Source organism: Panicum virgatum, chromosome 1N (assembly GCF_016808335.1).
Source record: "Panicum virgatum strain AP13 chromosome 1N, P.virgatum_v5, whole genome shotgun sequence".
Lineage (NCBI taxonomy): Eukaryota > Viridiplantae > Streptophyta > Magnoliopsida > Poales > Poaceae > Panicum > Panicum virgatum.
Genome location: NC_053145.1, coordinates 45,034,305 through 45,054,312, shown reverse-complemented (window position 1 = coordinate 45,054,312; position 20,008 = coordinate 45,034,305). Strand labels below are relative to the sequence as shown.

Here is a 20,008-nt window from a genome sequence, read left to right as displayed (position 1 = left end):
CATGGATGATATTATTGGCGATCCTGCAGAATCAGATCTCGTTCGTTCAGCTCGATATTTAATCTTCATAGTACTGCGTCGATAAGGGAAAACGGTAGCGGTATATGATTTTTGTGCTCTTCTGAATTATGATACGTTGTGTATTCCTCACAGTTAATAAGAACTACCTGTAGAGCTTAGAGGTTGTGGACACAAACGCATTTTTTATACATATCCTGCTCAATAACAAATAGTTGGTCCTAATGTGGCCACTGTTGAATGTCAAGAACTTAAGATGCACGCACAGGAACTAGAAGCTCACAATTGGACATCCAGCTTGCTCACAGTTCTTATTGTTTCTTCTTGTACTGTCCATTATGCAACCTGCTATATTGAGTCCATGATCTTTGGACTTTGACTATTTGTGGCCTATGTGTATAATAGTAGAACATAAAATAGTCACAGTCTCTTCTTTTTATTTTTTGAATCCTATACGAGAGATCAAATTGGATGATAGATTTTTTTTCTTGGGAATGGTCAAAGCCTTTCACGGTGAGCAAAAGGTCTCGGATTCAAAACAGGGATAAAAAACTCTGTCCTCACTCTGATATTGTTTTCATATTGAGGGATTAGTCTGCCACCAGTGGTACACTGGGCAAGAAGGCTGAGTGGATGCTTTCCAGCAAAAGAAAACACGGCGTGGTCATCATATCTAATAGAGAGATTCTCCTTGGTTCTGTCTATCGCTCTATAGGGAAAATGACTCTGTTCTGTCTCCAGTAGCTAATCTGGCTTGCATAGGAAGGGGAAGGAAGAGATTTTCTTGCTTCCATCTCACGCCCTTTATATATGCTAAATGTCTTGCCCATTTCAATTATGCAATCCATATCCAAATAGCTGTATGAAGACACTGGAAGCTTGGAACACTTCTATCAACTGATAGAGCAACGGGATGAAAAATAGGCCATTGCCACAGGAAATTTTAAATGTTTGCTGAACATTGTTTCTTCCAGGTTAATAAAATGGTGAATCATTTTATTTTAATGAGCTGCAAATTTGGAGAGTTATTCTGATTTGTCATGCAAAACTCAGTGTCAGCTGCCCCCTTGCTGCAAGGTAACTAATCCAAAGTATTTTCCAGAGGGTGCCTTGGCCATGAGGGATGCATGTGTTCCTTTCTCGACAACAATTCCTTTCTCAAGCACAACAATCAAGTCACACTTCTGGATAGTGCTGAGCCTGTGTACCACCACTACGCTTGTTCTCCCCATCATAACTCGTTCCAATGCCTCTTGCACCACCTTTTCGGAGTGGCTGTCTAGTGCACTTGTAGCTTCATCTAGTAGCAAGATAGCTGGATTCTTCAAGATGGCACGGGCAATTGCAATGCGTTGCTTCTGCCCTCCTGAAATCTGAAAGCCTCGCTCACCGCACCATGTGTCATATCCATCCTTGAGGTTGCTGATGAAGTCATGTGCATTTGCGGACCTTGCTGCATCCTCAATTTCAGTCTCGCTTGCTATTTCTGTGCCATACATGATGTTCTCTCTGATTGTACCTGCAAGCAGTGTTGGCTCCTGGCTTACCAACCCAATATGTCGCTGCAATGCATGCAGATTGTACATTTTTATGTCTCTGCCATCAATCTTCACAATCCCTTTAAGTGGGTCATAGAATCGCTCTATAAGCCCAATGATGGTTGACTTGCCAGAACCACTTTGCCCAACTAGGGCTGTTGATTTTCCTTGATGTATTGTCAAGGACAACCCTTTGAATATAATCACATTTGGCCTAGAAGGGTATGCAAAGTCAACTCCTGTAAATTCCACCCCGCCTTTCAGCCTCTTCGGTTTGTATCCCTCAGGATTGTCAGGGTCAATTTTAGTTTCCCGATCAAGAACAGCAAAAACGGAAGAGGCTGATTCAGCACCTTTAAGGAGGTCTGTTGTCATGCTACCTGCCTCTGCAATTACACGGCCTGTGCTTACTAGAATCATGAAGGTTTGGAAGAGAGCCTTGGCAGTAATCTGATTCTCAGCCATGAGCTTGCCACCATACCAGAAATCGAGGGCCCAAGTGCATGCCATAAGACCCACAGAGGTGCCGAGACCAAGTCCTGCATACCATGACTGCCGAACACTTTCTTTGCGTGGTCCTTCCTGTGTTTGGTCAAATAGGTGTAATATGAGGCTCTGGGACGAGAAAGCAGTGATGGTGCGAATATTGGAGACGGCCTCAGCAGCTAGCTTGCTGCTCTCAAACTGTGCCTGTAGTGATTTCTTGGACATGCTCCTTAGTAAGACACAACGGGCATAAAAGCAAGCAATAATTAGTGGCTGCACTGCTATCATGACAAGCGCCAAGCGCCAAGAAGTGACCAAGCCTATGGTGCATGCAATCAACACAGCGGAAATTGTCTGGATTACAAGCGCCATTCGATCCCCAACAAGTGACCTCACCTGCAATACAAATATTTTCATATTTGATCAGGTATGATTCTTTTTGAATTTAACATCTATTTTGTATTTTGTATATGTGTACTTACAACATTGGCATCCTTGGCAAGCCGCGAGCATATGGCTCCTGTGGAGTTCTCATCACTGTCAAACCATTCGATCTCGAAAGTAAGAATTTTTGTGAGCATCTGTTCCCTAATCCTCTTTGTAAGGTATTCCCCCATGGCACCGAAGTTATAGTGCTGCAACATATTGAGCAACAATGAGAGCACCGCAAGAGCGGCAAAGACGAGTGCATAGACCCTTGTTCTATCTATGATCTCGGAGTGATCTGTCAAGAAGTAGACTGAGAACATGCTCCCCATGACATATGCATAGATAGGCTGTATGCTTCCAAACAGAACTGCACTAAAGCTCCCCACCAATGCCTGCTTCCACTCTGGTGCATTAAGCATAAGTAGCCTTCTGAAAGATGGGGAAGAGAGGTTTGGCACCTCTTTGTTGCCATCATGTTTTGCATCACCCACTGATCGTGCCGAGCTTGACCTGAGAGGCCAAGAAAACCTCCTGCTCATACTGTGTCTCTCGGATTGTCCTATAGCAGCAGACACTGTACCAATTCCACTAATCTGGTTATTAATCTCACCTGAATCTTTGGTTTTCTGAAGATGGACAAGAGTGGAGTAGAGGCCATTCTCATTGGCAATGAGATCATCATGGGAACCCTGCTCCTTGACTTCACCAGACTGCATGACAGCAATCATGTCAGCATTTCGTACAGTAGAGAGGCGATGTGCAACGACAATAGTAGTACGGCCCACAGAAGCCAGGTCTAGTGCTGCCTGCACAGCACGCTCTGATTTTGTGTCTAATGCACTTGTGGCTTCATCGAGGAGGATCTTGGGTGACTTTATGATTGCTCTGGCAATAGCAATTCTTTGCTTTTGCCCTCCGGACAATTGGATGCCGCACTCTCCCACCTGTTGTTGTTTTAGACATGGTTAGTGATAGATCAGGAACATCATCATATTTTTCATGGAAGAAGCTAAGAACTTCAGTTCCAATGTGCAATGTCTTTAATGGGGGCAGGGTGAACAGATTACAATGAGTTAGTTGCTTGACGAGCTAACCACTGTAACTGTTCGTAGTTCTTGTAACAACTAAATATAATGCAATTCTGCTTAGGCAAGAGCCAAGAAGATATAGAATTGATCATAAGCTACTTCTGCAAGTTTTTGTATGCATGGCTTCCTTTTCCACTTCAAACTTAGCTGATGTGTTCGTCACATAACAGAGACAGTTAATACTGATCAGGAGATCTCCACGCATATTTGATACTTGTGCAAAATAGACATATATGGTGTGTGTGCCCACGCGCTCTAAATAAATGCATACTACTAGACAGTCCTTCCAATGATGCACACATGTAGTGCTTCTATTCCTGTGTTGTAGCTAGCTTCTATTGAACACCTAGCTCACATCTTTTTCTAATGAACTGTTGCGTTTCAGGAATGAGGAATCCTAGTACTAGTATCACACCGTACTAGAAGCTGCCAAGCTGGGTACCCTTGGAGCTCTCCAAGCTAATTGAACTTCCTAGATGAGTACACTCCTGCTTCAACGGTAAGTCCTATAAATTCATTGAGACTACTGGGTGTACATCGAAGAGCTCAAATTTAATGTGAGGATAACTTTTCTTTCAGAATACACGAAAGTCTTTTTGAATTATAATATATTAAGAGGTAAAGAAAAAGAAGTTTCAGCGTTTACAATCACGAAACAAAGAAAGAGGTGAAAAAAATAATCCAGATCACATAAGACTTTGTATCCATTGGATCAAGAGAGATTTGGAGGCTGGGGCACGAAGGGCAGCCAGTTAACTCTGGTGGCAGCTCTCTCTGAATCTTAGGTTTGAGGAAGGTCTTTCCTAGGTTGTTATTTTTCCGTTTCACTTAGCCGCTACGGCAGTAGGAGTGTAGGACTACAGGAGTAGACTTATTCATGTGCAGCAGCAGTGTTGCTTTCAAGAGCAGCAGTGTTGCTTACTCATGTGCTTCTTTTTTATATATATGTTTTGGTCTTTTGTGCTTACTAGATAGCCGAACTATTTTTTATCAAAGGGTTGTAAATATCTTGTACTTTTGGACGGAGGTTTACGTGTATGCGATGATTGGCTTGGGAGATGACCTCATATGGGCAAGAGGTTGAAGGGCAGGTTGGTAAAGATTATAAAACGAGATGGTGAGATATATACAATTACTAATTTGCAATTATAAAGAAAAACTCGTCGGTGACTTACAAAGGGAAGAAAAGAGTTCCACTGAACTATACAATGACTGCACGCGTTCCATACATGTGCCAATAACTAATGTCCAGTTTGTAGTTTTATATCCCAGGCTAGCTGCAGTACGGCAACCATGACTACGTACTCCATCCGTTTGAAATTATAGGCCATTTTATTTTATTTTTAGATACATATTTAGACATACATAGATGCTAGCAAGATTTATGAATCTAGAAAAGTTAAAATAATTTATAATTTAAAATAGAGGGAGCATCTTTAAAAATTTCATTAAGAGAAAGCTACCAGCTTTCCGAGGATTTAAGGAGTGCTACTAGAGTCACCTAACCAATTCAGCTAGAGGCCAAACATGCTATCAGCTTAGCTGTCGACATTAGAGAGAACTGAGATGTCAACGCACTAAGAAACGGAATCATGGTTGATCTGATACTACGACAGGACGCTGCGTGTGTACCTGTGTATCGTAGCCTTGCGGCAGCTGCGAGATGAAGCTGTGGGCGTCGGCCGCCTTGGCCGCGGCGGTGACCTCCGCCGCCGTGGCATCCTCCTTGCCGAGCAGCACGTTCTCCCGCACCGACATGGCGAACAGCGCCGGCTCCTGGCTGACGAGCCCCATCTGCGAGCGCAGCCACTTGAGCCGCAGCCGGCGGATGCCCACGCCGTCCAGCGCCACCTCCCCGGCCGCTGGGTCGTAGAACCGCTCCAGCAGCGCGATCACCGTCGACTTCCCCGACCCGCTGCCGCCGACCAGCGCCACCGTGCTCCCCGCCGGCACGTGCAGGTTGAAGTCGACCAGGACGGGGCTCTCCGGGCGTGACGGGTAGCAGAACTGGACGTTCCTGAACTCCACCTGGCCGGCGAAGCTGGTGAGCTCCTCGCCGGCGTCGCTTCCCGAGTCGATCTTGGGCACCCGCCGGATCACCTCCATAATCCTCTCCGCCGCCGAGCCCGCCTCCGAGAAGTACTTCAAGTTCGACAAGGCGTTCCCCAGCGCCCTGCATTTGATTTGATCTCGGCATGGTCAGTTAATGGTGTCATCCTCATTGGTCCACGGTCCAATTACTAGAGAGCCGACTGCGTTGCCGAGCCTCACGCACAGGCCGCCATTGACGATGATGGAGGAGATGGCGAAGACGGTGCCGCCCTGGTAGCCGTGGTACATGACGAGGCGGCTGCCGTACCAGACGTTGAAGGCCCAGATGGCGAAGGTGACGCCGTTGCTGCCGATGGCGACGCCCTTGGCGAGCCCCTGCCTGAGCCTGAGCCGCACCGACTCCTCGAGCGCGGCCGAGAACCGCTCGACGGTGCGCCTCTCCGCCGCGAACGCGTACACGGTGCGCGCCGACGACACGGCCTGCTCGGCGATGGCGCCCGGGCGCGCGTACTGGCCCCGGATCCGGCGGGCCAGGCCGACGAGGACGCGGCCGTACATGATGCCGGGGACGACGAGCAGCAGCACGGACGGCAGCGCCGCCAGCGTGAGCCGCCCCAGCACCGCAAACCCCACGGCGTAGCTGCCGACGAACATGGTGGCGTTCATCACGAAGCTGGGCACCTTCTCGGCCAGCGCGTCCTGCACGGCGAGGCTGTCGCTGGAGACGCTGGTCACCACCTCCGACGCCGAGCCGGCCGGCCTGAGGTCGAAGTACTCCATGTCCTGCCGGAGCACCGCCCGCAGGTACCTCGGCCGCATCCGCGACGCCTGCCGCTCCGCCGTTCGCGCCCAGCAGTACCCCTCTGCATTGGACGAGACGGGCGTGCAGGTCAGCCGCAGCAAATTAAGTAGCTGCTATTAAGTAGCACAGCAGTGAGAGGGTTGGTTGCTCACCTAGGAACGCCATGACCCAGGAGGCGCACGCCAAGAAGACGATGTTCCTTGCGTTCTGATCAAGACCAGCGGCAAGTTGATCGTACATGCAGTTCCAAGCTTTTCAGTCGACGGTGATGACGATGATGGTGCTAGCAAAGCAATGGGTGCGTAGAGGAGGGCCGGGAGCACACATACCGCGTTGATCCTGGCGCTGAAGTCCTGGACTTGGTCGGGGCCGCGGCCGAAATCGTTGGTGACGCGGCTGGTGATGAGCAGCATCGCCGGCGTGGACATGCCGTCGCCCATGGCGCCCAACAGGCCCAGCACCATCAGCGCAACGTCCACCCCGTCCGCGTGCTTGAACACCGACATGAACGACGACGGCCCGAGCGCCGCCGCGGCCGTCTCTGCGGCTTCCCCGCCGTCCATGCCAGTCCGGTGATGAGGTACCAAGCTAGCCGGCAGGCCTCTGCTAGATGCTCGTGAAGAACTTGCAAGCTGCGACGACGGACTATTGTAATTGACTTAGCTCACGACCTAGCTAGTTAGTAGCTTAACTAATCATAGATCGGACGCGCAAAGTGCGCTCGATCCGGTTGTCTTCGGCTGCACTTCACCGTGAACAGAACCCCAATTTTGTATGACCAACAAGCATTGGTTGGTCTCGATCTTCTGGCTTGGCATCTCTTCTTATTTTGTTGTACACCTGCTTGCTTGCTGCTGCCTCAACATGTCATATTCAAGTTCGTATAATAGTTAAACTAGGAACTGTAGACGGATGAAAGGGCTGCACTTCTTGTATTTAAAATTTTGTGATTTGAGCAAAGGATTTGGAGATCAGGACAGTCAAATTCCGGCCGATACTACTGAAGTACTGGTCAGAAAGTGAAGCATTTGGAGCAACACTTTCAGATGCTAAATGAGGGCGGCAACTAATTGTAGGTGAAGTTTACAAACTATAACGATATGCAACTTGCACAAAATCATGCAATGCGCAAAACGTATCGTATTTTTTCCAGCCTACATACTGCACTTTCATCTTAATGCATAGTTAACCTTATATGACGGATGGCATAGGAGGACCAAAGGAAAAAAAAGGATCTACTCATCTGCTTCTCGTTATTCTCATCTCATCCTTGTTCAGCGTTGGGGGTTGGGCTACGGTAAAACCTTCAGCGCCATTGGAGTTGCAGCATCAAGAAACCTCGCCGGAACTCAGCGCCGGTGCCGGCCGGGTTGTCCTCCTTTGACAGGTTGTCCAGCTCTCACCAGTCAACACGAATGTTCGGCAAGCCTGATCAGGGCTTGAAATGTGAGCTCGCGCCGAATCCGCGGACGCACACGCTCTAGCGATGGCGCAACAGGCCAATTTTCTTGTTCGTTCTGCTACCCTAGCAGAGATTACAAATGTAAGGCTGGCTATATTAATTGTCAAAGATCGGAAGGGCCACGCTAACTCATTCATGAGTCATGACAGCAAACCAAAGGATACAAACACAGACGAATTGCAACAATGACTCATTATAATTTCTGAAGTCATGAGACGCCTACATGAGAGGGGCAGGCCAACTAAAACCTCTGTTGTCTACTAACAAGTCAGCCTTATTTTGACATTGTACATGTATAATGCAAAACTATAACCCCAAAAAGTCTGTATGTAAATTATATCCACAACTACTGAACAACGAATGGGTGCTACCCAGCTCAATCTTCGTCTTCGGTTTCCTCATCGTCGCTGCTAGCAGCTTTGTTGTATCTCCATCCATCCTCGACATTGTTGTCCCCCTCTTCCTCAGTCTCCTCACTGTCATCCTCGTACGTCACTTTCCTTGACCACTGGTGCTCCTCGGGGACGCTCACGGCTGGCAATGGTGCTGTGTACCCTCCTTTGCGCTTCGGGATCTTGGTCGGTGGCATCCTAGCAAGGATGTCTGGTTTGCTTCTGTTGGAACTCTTTGAGATGCTGCGTTTTGAAGAAGGGGCAGGACCACCATCCTGGTAGTGGTTGGGGTGCTCTTTTTTCAAATGAAGGTTCAGCTTGTACTCATGAATGTATGCCTTGTCGCAGCCTTCATAAGGGCAGACATATGGACGCTCAGCTGAGGGAGCTGGAGGAGTTGCTGAAACCTTTACTGGTTTAGGGGGCTGGTGATAATCTCCCAGTGCACTGTGGTTCACTGTCGATGGACCTGGATTCTGTAGGCCAACAACCTATAGTAATCATTATTAGAATATGTTTCTTTCCCAAGTAGAAATTCACATATAATAAGAGATCTTACTTTCTCATGCTGTGCCCTGATATGAGCTCTTAGTTTTGATTCTTGTGTAAATCTCCTGCCACACTCTGGGTACTGGCACACATGATAGTTATCCGCAGAATGTGTTTTCATGTGTGCCTTCAAATTGAAATCCAATGAAAAAGCCTGTGATAACCAAAATAGAGCACATTAATAACACATATTGCCAAATAAACAGTAAATTCTTACAAGAAAAAATGCCAAGAAGCTGTATTTATTTTGATGCTTAGAAAATATGACATATCAAATACATCCCCATGATGTCATGCATCCAGAAAAGCTTCTAGCAGACCTTACAAAGATACCAGAGACAAAGAGCAAGTCTCTTGTTGGGACAGCTGCTTTAAATTAGCATCTAGTAAGATTTTCATCCACTCAGACATCTAGTATATTCTGGGAATCGTTTTAAGCATTTTATGCTGGATTGCACAAGACAATTAGTGTATATTTCTTGCAGGAGTAGTGGTCAACAATGGAATGCATATCTACAGATATGAGAGGGAAAACTCTGCATTTATTACAACAGTAACCATTGTTGAAACAGGATACTATGGAATCTTACGTGGAGAATTGATAGTGCATTTGTTGAATCATCAAGGAAGATAGTGCAATATAAGCTTAATGCAGCCAATGGAAAAATAAGAAGATGATCAAAGAGACAAAGATACCAGTAAAGTAAAGAGTTGCACCGCAAAAGAAAACAAGCATCAGAATTTTCCAAATCCAGCACTAATTACTTCTCCACGAACAAGCATTCGTGCTATGAATGAGAAAGCATACACATTTTTCATACATAATCAGATAAGAAACTGCATCCAAGAAACAAGTAGCAAATATAATGGAGAGGAGATGGTGATTACCTTCCCGCAGCCTTCATGAGGGCACACAAAGTTCTTTTCTCCTGTATGAATAAGAAAATGCCTCTTCAATTTCGAGCTATCTAAGAACTTCTGCAAAATGAAATTCAGTGGGAAAGCATCAGTTAAACAACTCAGAGAGCAACGTCACCACAATCTGAAAACTACTGTCATGTAGGTAGGAGTAATGAATAAGACCTTGCCACAGTTCTCATAGTGACAGATATACTGTCTCTCCCCATGGACATGAGCATGCTTCCTAAGAGCCCCAGCATCAAAGAATGTCTTCCCACATCCTTCATAGCTGCACAGGAAGAGAACCTCGGTATTCGGTTCAGGTATTGCAGATTCTGCCCCCTGTTCCTTGTCCTTAGCTTTCAAAGCTGCCAATCTATCCTCTGTAGATAAATGCAACAAAAATATTAACAGCAGAAATGAAGAGGTTATATGATGAACAAACCGCACAAGAAACAATCCAGCTAGTGCGTAGTTAACAATCATCAAGCAAACAGCATATCCAATATAGAATTCAACTATCTACCTATTGGAAAAGTGCAGAGAACACTATAGTGCTCATATACAAAGTTGTGGTGTGCACTACATTGTCCACACCAAACAGGAGGTGTCAGCAATCCAAAAGAACTCATTTACCACACTGGTTGGTAAATCACTAAATAAACCGTAAGGTTCCCACTAGTTGTTTCAACAGAACTTACTACTCTTAGTTTGCGCCTATGGATATATCGGTACTGTTCTACTAAAATCTGAAAAATAAAGAGAGAAACTCAATAGTAATCCCATATAAGTGCACCAAAAGCATTACAAGTAACACATAGGTGATGCAATCAGCTCAAAAAAAAAAGCAGGAAAAGACTGGTTTTGCTTGGTCAGTTGGTCGGTTGGTCATATACTCATACTGTATCCGTAAGGAATTGGGAATTCGAGTAGATATGGATGAATTGCTAGCGCCTAAGTACTAATCAAGCAAACCACAGTGTCTCCTAAAGCCGACGGCAATCCTCTATCCTCACAGCGATAAACATGACGATAACAACATGGCATTACACTACAGTAACACTCTGAAAGGCTGCGTTTTTACAGCAGCAGCAGCAGCAGCGACGGGGAGGAGGGGCAGCAAGCAATCAGCGGCGGCGCCGTACCTCGCACCCACTTGAAGAGAGCGCAGGGGCCTCCGGCGACGACCAGGTCCTGCGGAACCCTGGAGAGGCGAGAGGTCAGATCGAAACCGCGGGACCGGGCGGGGGCCCCGGGAGAAAAGGGAGAGCAGCCCGGGGACGGACAGGCCGGCGGACGGGAACTCACCACTCCTTGACCCACCGGAAGCGTTGGCGGGCGGCGGCCTGCATCTCCGGGCGCGGCGGGGGGCAGGGGTGCCGGCTGGCGGCGGCGGCGGCGGTGTAGGAGGCAGGAGAGGGCTAGGGATTGGGACTCGGGTTAGGAAAGGGGAGCGGGGAGGGTGGTACGGGTGGGTAAGATGACTGGGGAGGAGGAGGTCAGGAGGAGCACGAGGCGGAGTCCTCCTTGGTGCGTTGCGATGGGGGCAGGGCAGGGGCATGGTGGCGACCGCCTCAGCAGCCTCCGCGAGAAGATGTATGGCTATCGGATCCCATTGCCCGACTCGGCGACTCCCCGCGCCATCCGACTACTCCCAACGCAACGCGGTGGATCAGGTTTCTTTCTTCTGCCCTTTTCTTTTCCGGGCGTGCGCTGCGCTTCGTCTTCCACTAGAAAAACATTGGGCGTCCACTTCAAAAAAAAAAAAAAAAACATTGGGCGCGGCGTTGCCGCGCCAGCTTGGCCTGATCCAGCGGAGGACTGGAGAATGCGCGTACTCAGTGTTGTTGTAGGCTTTCCGGACTGTACAGAGGTTGGATTTCGAACCCGCGACTTTTCGATTACGGACGATAGGCTCTACCGCTGCACCAGGTCCGCGCTTCCAATTAAATAGAAATATTGTTTTCCAACTAAATTCAAGACCCACTTGCACTATATTTCCATTCTCATACAACTTGCAATAATGGGTAAAATAGAGAAACAACATATTAAAGTATGTCAGCTTGGCCTGGTCCAGCGGAGGACTGGACAATGCATGTATATATTCTTTCTATGATGGAAATACTATTTTCCAATCAAATTCAAGGCCCACTTGCACTATATTTCCATTCTCATACAACTTGCAATAATGGGTAAAATAGAGAAACAACATATTGAAGTATGTCTTGCACAATAATCAAGATTATAGATCAACTAAACTTCATAGACTCTACAATCACACACCGTGTTCGGCTGGTGCAGTTCCGGCTGCTCCTGGCTGCTACTGGGCTGAATCCTAGCCTAGCTATTCGGTAGGCCCACTCCAGCCGTTCGGCTGGTGGGTTCCGAGCTGCCGCACCAACGGCTCCTCGCAGGCCCTCCGCATCAGCCGATACTTCTCGCTCTCGCTGCCGCACTAACGGTTCTAGTCGCTCTCGCTGTCTATCGCCCCTGGCTAGGGTTCCATCCATGCGTCGCACCTCCGCATCACCACCGGCCGCCCTGCACCCTCCACCCCCATCCCCTCCGGCTGCCCTCCGTCCTTCCTGCCGCCGTGAGGTCGCAGATCCAGAGGGGGTCGGGCCCTTCTGTAGTGGCGCGGGCCGAATCGGCCCGTCCGCCGGGTCCCTCGGGCGGGACGGCTCCTCACCTTCACCTACTGACTCCTCGGCTGCACACACTCCCAGGCCTCCTCGCCGTCGCCGCCGCCGCCGCACCTACATGATAGGGAGAAGAGGGGGCTGAGGGGGGACGACGACGTGTACGAGCGGGCATCCATGAATAACCAGCCCAGGAAGCAGGCGGCCCGGACGCAGACGCCAAAGAAGCAGCGCCGCCTGCACTGCGTAGCCCCGTCGCGGCATCAGCCCACCGCAGCGCCACCCCTCATCTCCGGGAACTGCCCGATAATCCATTGCTGCCCTCGGCTCCCTTCCACCCTTCATTGCTACGGATCTCTGACCTTGAGAGGATGTTGACTGGGTTTTTTGCAGCATGCTACTTTTGTTGACGGTGCATGTGCTGGAGATGCACTGTGATTTGGGATGGAGGCATAGGTTTGTTGTGAACACAACCTTTTGTTTCAAGGAAGCAAGCAGAACCACATGGCTGTCGTGCATCTGCTATTTGTTGCATGTAGTTGATTCAATGCAAGGGCTCAAGTTGTGCCTTATTTATGTTGGGAGTTGACTATTAGTCAGGCTGTTAGGACCTTCTTTATTTGGTAATTAGCATATTACCCTTTGTTGTAACTGCAGTGTATGCTTGGAGATGGCAATTGGCAGTAAGCATGGCGTCTCAATTAGCACCAGCTGCCATGAGCAGCTCGTCTAGGCTGCAGACCACGGTTCATGAAGTTTGGATTTGTGCATATAGTGCATAATGCACGACCAGTTGGTAATTTGGTAATTGGCTGACCTCCATTCGGTTGTATGATTAGATGATTATAAAACTGGTGATTGGTAACTGATTTTGGTGCAAATTTTGCTTGCGAAGTTGGCGCCAAAATTTCACTTGTGTTATGGCTGTTGCATGTTAACATGTCTTTCATATACGGAGCATATGTGCCCATTGTTATGGATGTAATAATGTTTAATGACTTGTTCAAACTTTTGTGTGCACATGTCTATGTGACGCAAGTACGTACCCATTTGATGGCAAAATTTAAATTCCAAAACCACCAACAGCAGCTACAGTCACAGCTGCTGAAAGCAGCCGGCCTGCTGCACTGCAGCCAGCGGCTGGCTGCTACCCTCCAGCCGAGAGCAGCTGGGAGCAGCAGAAAATGGGCCAGCCGAACACAGCCACAGAAATCAGGAATTGTATACTCTGGACTTCACCTGAGAGAATAAAGTAATATACTCATATGGGTCCAGCAATTAAGATAAAAGTTCAGGTTTTGAAGTTGAATTTAAGAATATTTTTGAAGACTATACTTTTTTTCTCATTACACATGGTACTGTACCATAAAATTGTCTGTGTGTAAACAGATGCTTTTTTAAATGTACACCTATGTTTGATAGTGTTGAATTGGCCATATGAGTCATTTTGTCACTCCTCTGATTGCAGGTTACTTTGTGTGTAACCTGCACAAAGTTTTGTCCCTTTAGGCAGTGTAAAAGTAAGGCATCACTCTTTGCTATCAATCTGGTTGGCAAAATCGACGACAAGCTAATATTATGTGTCATGAATCTCACTTTCAGTAAACTTTAGTAGTAGCAACTTGTGTCTAGAATCACAGTGATGGGCAGATGAACGTGGATGTGGTAGGAAAAAAAATTAATGTTTCTTCCTTTATCGCAATCACCTGTACCAAACTCCTTACCAGGCGCTGGACCTTGGTGTCACATTCCTGTGTTGAATTCACAAAATTATGTAATACAAGCCTCAGTCTTCGAAGATGGTCATAGAGGTAGGGTCTGCGTATACGTTCATAGGAATTGTTCCGTCTTCGAACATGCTCAAAGGGGTAGCCTATTCCTTCAACAATCTCAAAAAGTTCGGTTATACCAAGGTGATACAGCTAATAAACTAATCATGTAAGTTTTAGAAAAGTCTAACACAAATCATTCCTTTTTGAAAAGTTCCATTCCTTTTAAGAAAATTTATGAATTGTGGTGCTCGGGGTTGTATGAGGTGCTGAAATAGCCTGTACAATATGAAGAAGTTAAGGACAGCCTGTGAGATATGATATAGGAAATTGATCGCACCAAGGTTTAGCCATATTGGAGAAAGGTTTATCCTGAAAGCTAGCTTGAATCGCTTTAATTTGTACTAAACTAACATAACAATGCTGAAAATTTCTTAATAGCTTCAGCAAACTTAATAACTTTTTGAAAGAAAACCAACAAATGAGCTACGGTTAGCATACGCCAATTATCTAGTGGTCTCACTTGTTGCACCCGTATGGAATTTGGAAGGTAGATTTGATGTTATAACTGGAGCATAAGAACCTGCAGCAATATTATTGCATTCATCGTTAAACAAGTACACCGGGGCATTTCATCGAATAACTGAAATACATAGCAATTCGTTGTGGGAGGCAAACAATGGTAGAGGAGGGGACTGCAGCAATGGAGTGAGGGAGCATGGAAGGGACCTGGACCTGGAACGCGAGGCCTTAGTGTCGATGCGTCGGTGCATGTCCACCATCCACCTTGCTGCTTGAGCTTGCCTCCTGTCGTGCGCATGGGAAGTCCTCTCTCACAGCAGCAGGCGTTAAGGAGGACGCCGTCGCCGAGTTGCCGCCAATCCGGCTCCCGGGCTGCGATGTCGCCGGGCAGAACCAGCCGTAATGCGTTCCACCATGCGCGGCTGCCGGCTGTCCGCTGTGTCGAAGGCAGCTGGCAGCACCCTCACGACGAGCTCTGGTGGGCCGCGTCTGCAAATTGACGGAGGTGGTGAACCTGCAACATAGCGACGATGGGTAGACAATGTGCATGGCCAGGAGGAGAAGGGCTGCGGCTCAGGGGAGCAGGTGGAGAGAATCACAGCCGGCGCCGCCGCTGATCTGCTGCTTTGCGTCGCGCCAGTCGCATCTCCTCTTCCTTCTTCGCGGCGTCGCACCCGCTGCTTGGCTAGAAAAGGAAGGAGGCAGCGGACGGGAACAGGGAGGGAGGAGCCGAGTAGGGCCGCGAATTCGCGGTGGAGCGAGGATGAGCCGATGAGGAGCGGCAGAGACGATGTGCTCAGGAACGGGAAGGTTCTGGACCCAACCGCGGTCCATGCCGACGGACGACACGATTAAACCAGACCGGAGATCGGACGACCGAGATTCGCCGGCAACGTGGCCTTACGTGCGCTCGTTTTGGGCGGAAGAGCAGGGTCAGGTTTCGTCTTTTAAAGATCCCTGGTGTGGAACAATGGGGGATTGGACAAGTTCGGAACGGGGTCGTTAGTTTGGCGGGATAAAAAACGAATGGTTGTTAAAAAAAAGAAAACACACGAATTTTGCCCAAACAGCGGTTTTCGTCTAGAAAATATGCAGAAGACCTTTTAACTTTTTAGCGTTCTGGCACGTATGTATACGTGCTCACTTGCATAGATCTGGTAAGTTTTATGGAAATACTTTGGCGCGGCTGTAGGCTTTTTAGGCCCACAAATAAAAATGTAAGGGAATTAGTCGGACCCGAAATTTTCATACAAACGAGTTTATTGTTTTTAATGTCCATGCTTTAATTTAATTCTATCACGAAACTCGACTGTCCCACAAATATAGCCAATAAAAGGTACCGGATCCGAATTTTTCATCCAAACGAGTTAGTTATTTTCTATTTCGCCACTTGTCTTCTATGTTCGGCCCTCCCTCACTTATATGTCTAAGTTACATGTTTGTATCCCTCCCACTTTGATTAATTTGCTCATACTTGCTCTATGCACGCATACATGCGCTTTCTCATGTTGCTGTTCGCTTTCCACTTGCTTTGCTTATGCAAAGGGTGGTTAAAAGATCATTGAAGCTTATTGTCGTTCAACTTCATCCATCCCTCTCTCCCTTAGCATTGGGTTCAATTAATCTCAATAACTACGGACCATCGGAACCAGCATAGATAGCTAGAGGCAGGTCAAGATGGAAACAGAGATCAGTTTGAGCAACCTACACAACCTTTGGTTGCATTTGGTAGCTTGGTCCGATAAAGATGCCAGATCCCCCCTCTCATTCTTTGTTGCTAGTGTTAAAATGTGTTATAGAAGGCATGCCAACTGCCACATCAACTCACTACACAGTGAAAACTAGCAAAAAGGACATCCAAAATATTTTTCATGTTGTATTAAAGTGATATTTGGTATAATAGTTTGGGTTTATGATGTTGCAATGAACGTATGGTTTGTAGTACTGCAACAATTTATAATGTTGTATTAGAAATATTTACGTATTGCAATTGTTGCTTTATGATATTGCAATCCTAGCATATTTCCATTTCGAATTATTGTTGAGTTTATGTTTGAGATATGAAGTTAACAACGTGGTATATTGTGCTTTAATTTGTTAGGATGCTAAGCTCGCCTAACTAAATTACGGCACAAGCCATGAAAATAAAGTGCAAAACCAAAACAAGATGGTTTTTTAGAAGCTCAAACATCTAATCATACTTTTGGTTAGGGTATATTGTCTTTTAATTAGGAGAAATGGATCGAAAATCATTAAAATAGAGAGAAATAGGTGAAAAACATACACACCCATTCTCATGTCCACATTTTATCACCGGAGTCGAGCAGGGAATATGTATGGCTAAGATATAATGGAAACGGACGTGAATTGCACGTTTTAATATAAAGTCAATGCTGGCGTGCAAATAGTTGATTTTTAGATGCACCTCTAACTCTCATTAGTTCAATTATTTGTACTGTTTCTCTAAAATAAGATTCTATTTCGAAGAAGTAGTACAAATATTTGAAATAAAGAGAGTTGAAGGTGTATTTAATGATCACCCATTTGCGCCGTGAGTATTGGGGCTCTTGAGCGTTTGGGCTTAGTAGCCTTGGACACCATTGCGTGGGCCATTAGGGACTCATGGGCTGCTATGTATTGGTATTAGCCTTTTTTCCATTTTTATATTTTAAAAAATTAAAATTTAAAAAATATATGGCAGTTCCAAAAAAAATCAAAAATGAGCCCCTGTCGCCCAGGCAGGGGGCGACAGGCCCCCTGTCGCCCAGGCAGGGGACGACAGGCTTTTTTTGTAAAAAAAAATTACAAACCGATCATCGGTCAGCGCGGCGCGGGGGCTCCGCAGGGGGGCAGTCGCCCCCACCTCGGGCGCCAGGGTCCCCCCTCTATATAAGCCTTCCACCCCCATTCTCTCCTCATTTGAGCCCAAAAATTCCACCAAAAATCCAAAAAAAAGAGGGGTGAGGACAAGGGAAGCGGCGAAGCCCTGCCGGATTGCGCACTTGTGATCTACAGGTAATTATATTTAACTTATATATTTTTCCATTGATATTGTAGAGTAATTAAATTTAATTAGTGCTATAGTAGAACCAATTTAAGTAGGAGTTTAAGAATACGCGTTTATTATTAGTTTAGGAAATTAAGACTACGCGTTTATTATTATAATTGCAGTACTATTAGAGACGTGTTTATAAATTAATTACGATTTAGAATAGAATTTCGCATATGCAGTATAAAATTTGGTTGTCATCACGTAGCTATGAATACTTAAATGTTGTAGTTGAAATCCATACTTAGTTTTTACGGATTATTGAATAAGGTAGTGAAGTAAAAAGTATAACTCGATAAGTATTCTGTGATATACAGATATGTCGAGCAAGATGCAGTTTCAAATATTTTTTGGTGACTACAATGTTTTATATGGGCCAAATGGAGTAGACATTTCTGTCTTTAAATACGCATCTAGCGCTTCAAATATTTTTTGGTGACTACAATGTTTTATATGGGCCAAATGGAGTAGACATTTCTGTCTTTAAATACGCATCTAGCGCCATAGATAAACCTCTGGAGAGGAGTGTGGGGAGATGACTCCTACGCTGCAGGACGTGGCCTGCCTCCTCGGCCTCCCTATCGTCGGGGAGGCTGTAGGTCCGCGTGTGGTGGCGGCCTCGTGGAAGGATGACCTGGAGGCCCATTTTGTTCTGGTTCACCGCGTGGAAGAAGCAGGTCCGATCAACTTTTATAGGTTGTCAAGGAGTGGCTTGCCGTGCTCAGCTGATTGGCTCACCAAGATTCAGCCATGGGTGAACCAATGGGAACAGGCAGACAAGCACTTAGTCTATCCAATAGGACCACACACAGACAACTCATTTAGGGCTTACCTCACGAGTCCACTTACCCCGGACTCGGGCTCGTCTGGTTTATGTTGATACTCACCCGCAGTCACTAGCTGGCGCGGTGAGTCTCTTGATTATATTTGCATATATATTAATATTTATAAGATAATTCATGTGTTACTAACAATTTGGGGGGCATAAAGTCATCCATGTCGTCATCCCAGTTAACACAAGTTGGTGCTTGAGGTGCTGCAGCATGACTTGACGAAACTCTTCCCTTTCCCTTTCTGTCTTTTCTGGATCTAGGTTCATGTACAGGGGGAGGAATATCATGTGTTGGAGGTCATGGTTTGGGGGGCATGAAGTCATCCATGTCGTCATCCCAGTTAACACAACTTGGAGCTTGAGGTGCTTCAACATGACTTGACGAATATCCGGTCATCTGTTCTTGTGGAGGCCAAGTACTATCACCCAAAGATCTTCTCCACCTTCTTCGGCTAGTTTGCGGCATAAGTCCACCGAAGATACATACCAATTTACGGAAATATGGTATCGATTTGTTAATCAACTCCGTGTCCTCGAAGCAATCCTAACATATAATTAAACAATAATTTTACTATTTTATAAATATAGATTCCAAATGACGAACGGAATTAGAACTGAATGAGAGTTACCTTAATGTGCATCTCATACACCTCTGTCCGCATCCATATCTTACAAGAACTTTGTAAGAATTCAATGAAATTAGGATGATTCGCTAGTTCACATACTCTCATGTATATATTCCGATATTCTAGCAGGTGTCCCTTTGTATCTTGCGTTGTAATACCTCGAAATATTGTGAAATCTTTAAATTCTACTATTTTGGACAACACCATCTCTATCGTACCATCCGCTAATGGATCCAACTTCTTACTGATTAAAAGATGTGTCATGATATCAAGTATTATATTAGATTTTTCTTCGGTCCATGAAAATCCTCCAGAATTGGAGGCAGCCATTGCCTTATGCTGTAATATCAATAAGGTACTGTCATTGTAAATTTACAATTCTATATTTCACTATCCAAAAAATAATTCTATCCTCGAACTCGTACTTAAATTGTTCTACTATAGCACTAATTATATTAAATTGCTATACAATATCAATGGATTCAAATATAATTACCTGCAGATCACAAGTGCGTAATCCGGCAGGGCTTCGCCGCTTACCTTCTCCTTATCCCTCTTTTTTTCAGGATTTTTGGTAGAAGTTACTCTCTTTTTTTCTAGATTTTTGGTGGAATTTTTGGGCTCAAATGAGGAGGAAATGGGGGTGGGGGGCTTATATAGAGGAGGGGACCCTATCGCCCGAGGGGGGGCGACCCCCCCGCCCCGCCGCCGAGCCCCCGCGCCGCGCTGACCGAGGACTGGTTTGTAAATTTTTTTTACAAAAAAGGCCTGTCACCCCCTGCCTCTATCGCCCTCCCCATGGGCGATAAGGGCCCATTTTTGAAATTTCTTGGAACGGCCATATATTTTTGAAAT

The 20,008-nt window shown here is 46.3% G+C and overlaps 2 protein-coding genes and 1 long non-coding RNA gene across 3 annotated transcripts; all 3 read right to left on the bottom strand.

The window, feature by feature from the left end:
- Positions 1 to 1,073: 1,073 nt before the first annotated feature.
- On the bottom strand, positions 1,074 to 6,976 carry LOC120653569 (putative multidrug resistance protein). Its single transcript, XM_039931284.1, has 6 exons — positions 6,743 to 6,976; positions 6,566 to 6,620; positions 5,835 to 6,474; positions 5,192 to 5,732; positions 2,525 to 3,415; positions 1,074 to 2,438 (listed from the first exon to the last, which is right to left on the bottom strand). Exons 1-6 carry the CDS (start codon positions 6,974 to 6,976, stop codon positions 1,074 to 1,076), a joined length of 3,726 nt encoding a protein of 1,241 aa, XP_039787218.1.
- Positions 6,977 to 8,034: 1,058 nt separating this feature from the next.
- Positions 8,035 to 11,407, bottom strand: LOC120656041 (zinc finger transcription factor YY1-like). Its single transcript, XM_039934023.1, has 6 exons — positions 11,025 to 11,407; positions 10,862 to 10,920; positions 9,900 to 10,099; positions 9,705 to 9,794; positions 8,827 to 8,970; positions 8,035 to 8,758 (listed from the first exon to the last, which is right to left on the bottom strand). Exons 1-6 carry the CDS (start codon positions 11,066 to 11,068, stop codon positions 8,252 to 8,254), a joined length of 1,044 nt encoding a protein of 347 aa, XP_039789957.1. The 5' UTR covers positions 11,069 to 11,407; the 3' UTR covers positions 8,035 to 8,251.
- Positions 11,408 to 14,442: 3,035 nt separating this feature from the next.
- LOC120656040 lies at positions 14,443 to 15,580 on the bottom strand. Its single transcript, XR_005667804.1, has 2 exons — positions 14,860 to 15,580; positions 14,443 to 14,707 (listed from the first exon to the last, which is right to left on the bottom strand). It is a non-coding gene; the product is annotated as an uncharacterized LOC120656040 (long non-coding RNA).
- Positions 15,581 to 20,008: the final 4,428 nt, after the last annotated feature.

Bases quoted from the DNA above. Each gene is read 5' to 3' on its own strand.
- LOC120653569 (XM_039931284.1), bottom strand. From the start codon at position 6,976: ATGGACGGCGGGGAAGCCGCAGAGACGGCCGCGGCGGCGCTCGGGCCG. The intron at 6,475-6,565 runs GTGAGCAACCAA...CGTCCAATGCAG, and splicing joins CTGGGTCATGGCGTTCCTAG to AGGGGTACTGCTGGGCGCGA. The intron at 5,733-5,834 runs GTGCGTGAGGCT...AATCAAATGCAG, and splicing joins ATCATCGTCAATGGCGGCCT to GGCGCTGGGGAACGCCTTGT.
- LOC120656041 (XM_039934023.1), bottom strand. From the start codon at position 11,068: ATGCAGGCCGCCGCCCGCCAACGCTTCCGGTGGGTCAAGGAGTG. The intron at 9,795-9,899 runs GTCTTATTCATT...TTCATTTTGCAG, and splicing joins ACTATGAGAACTGTGGCAAG to AAGTTCTTAGATAGCTCGAA. The intron at 8,971-9,704 runs GTAATCACCATC...TGGTTATCACAG, and splicing joins CTCATGAAGGCTGCGGGAAG to GCTTTTTCATTGGATTTCAA.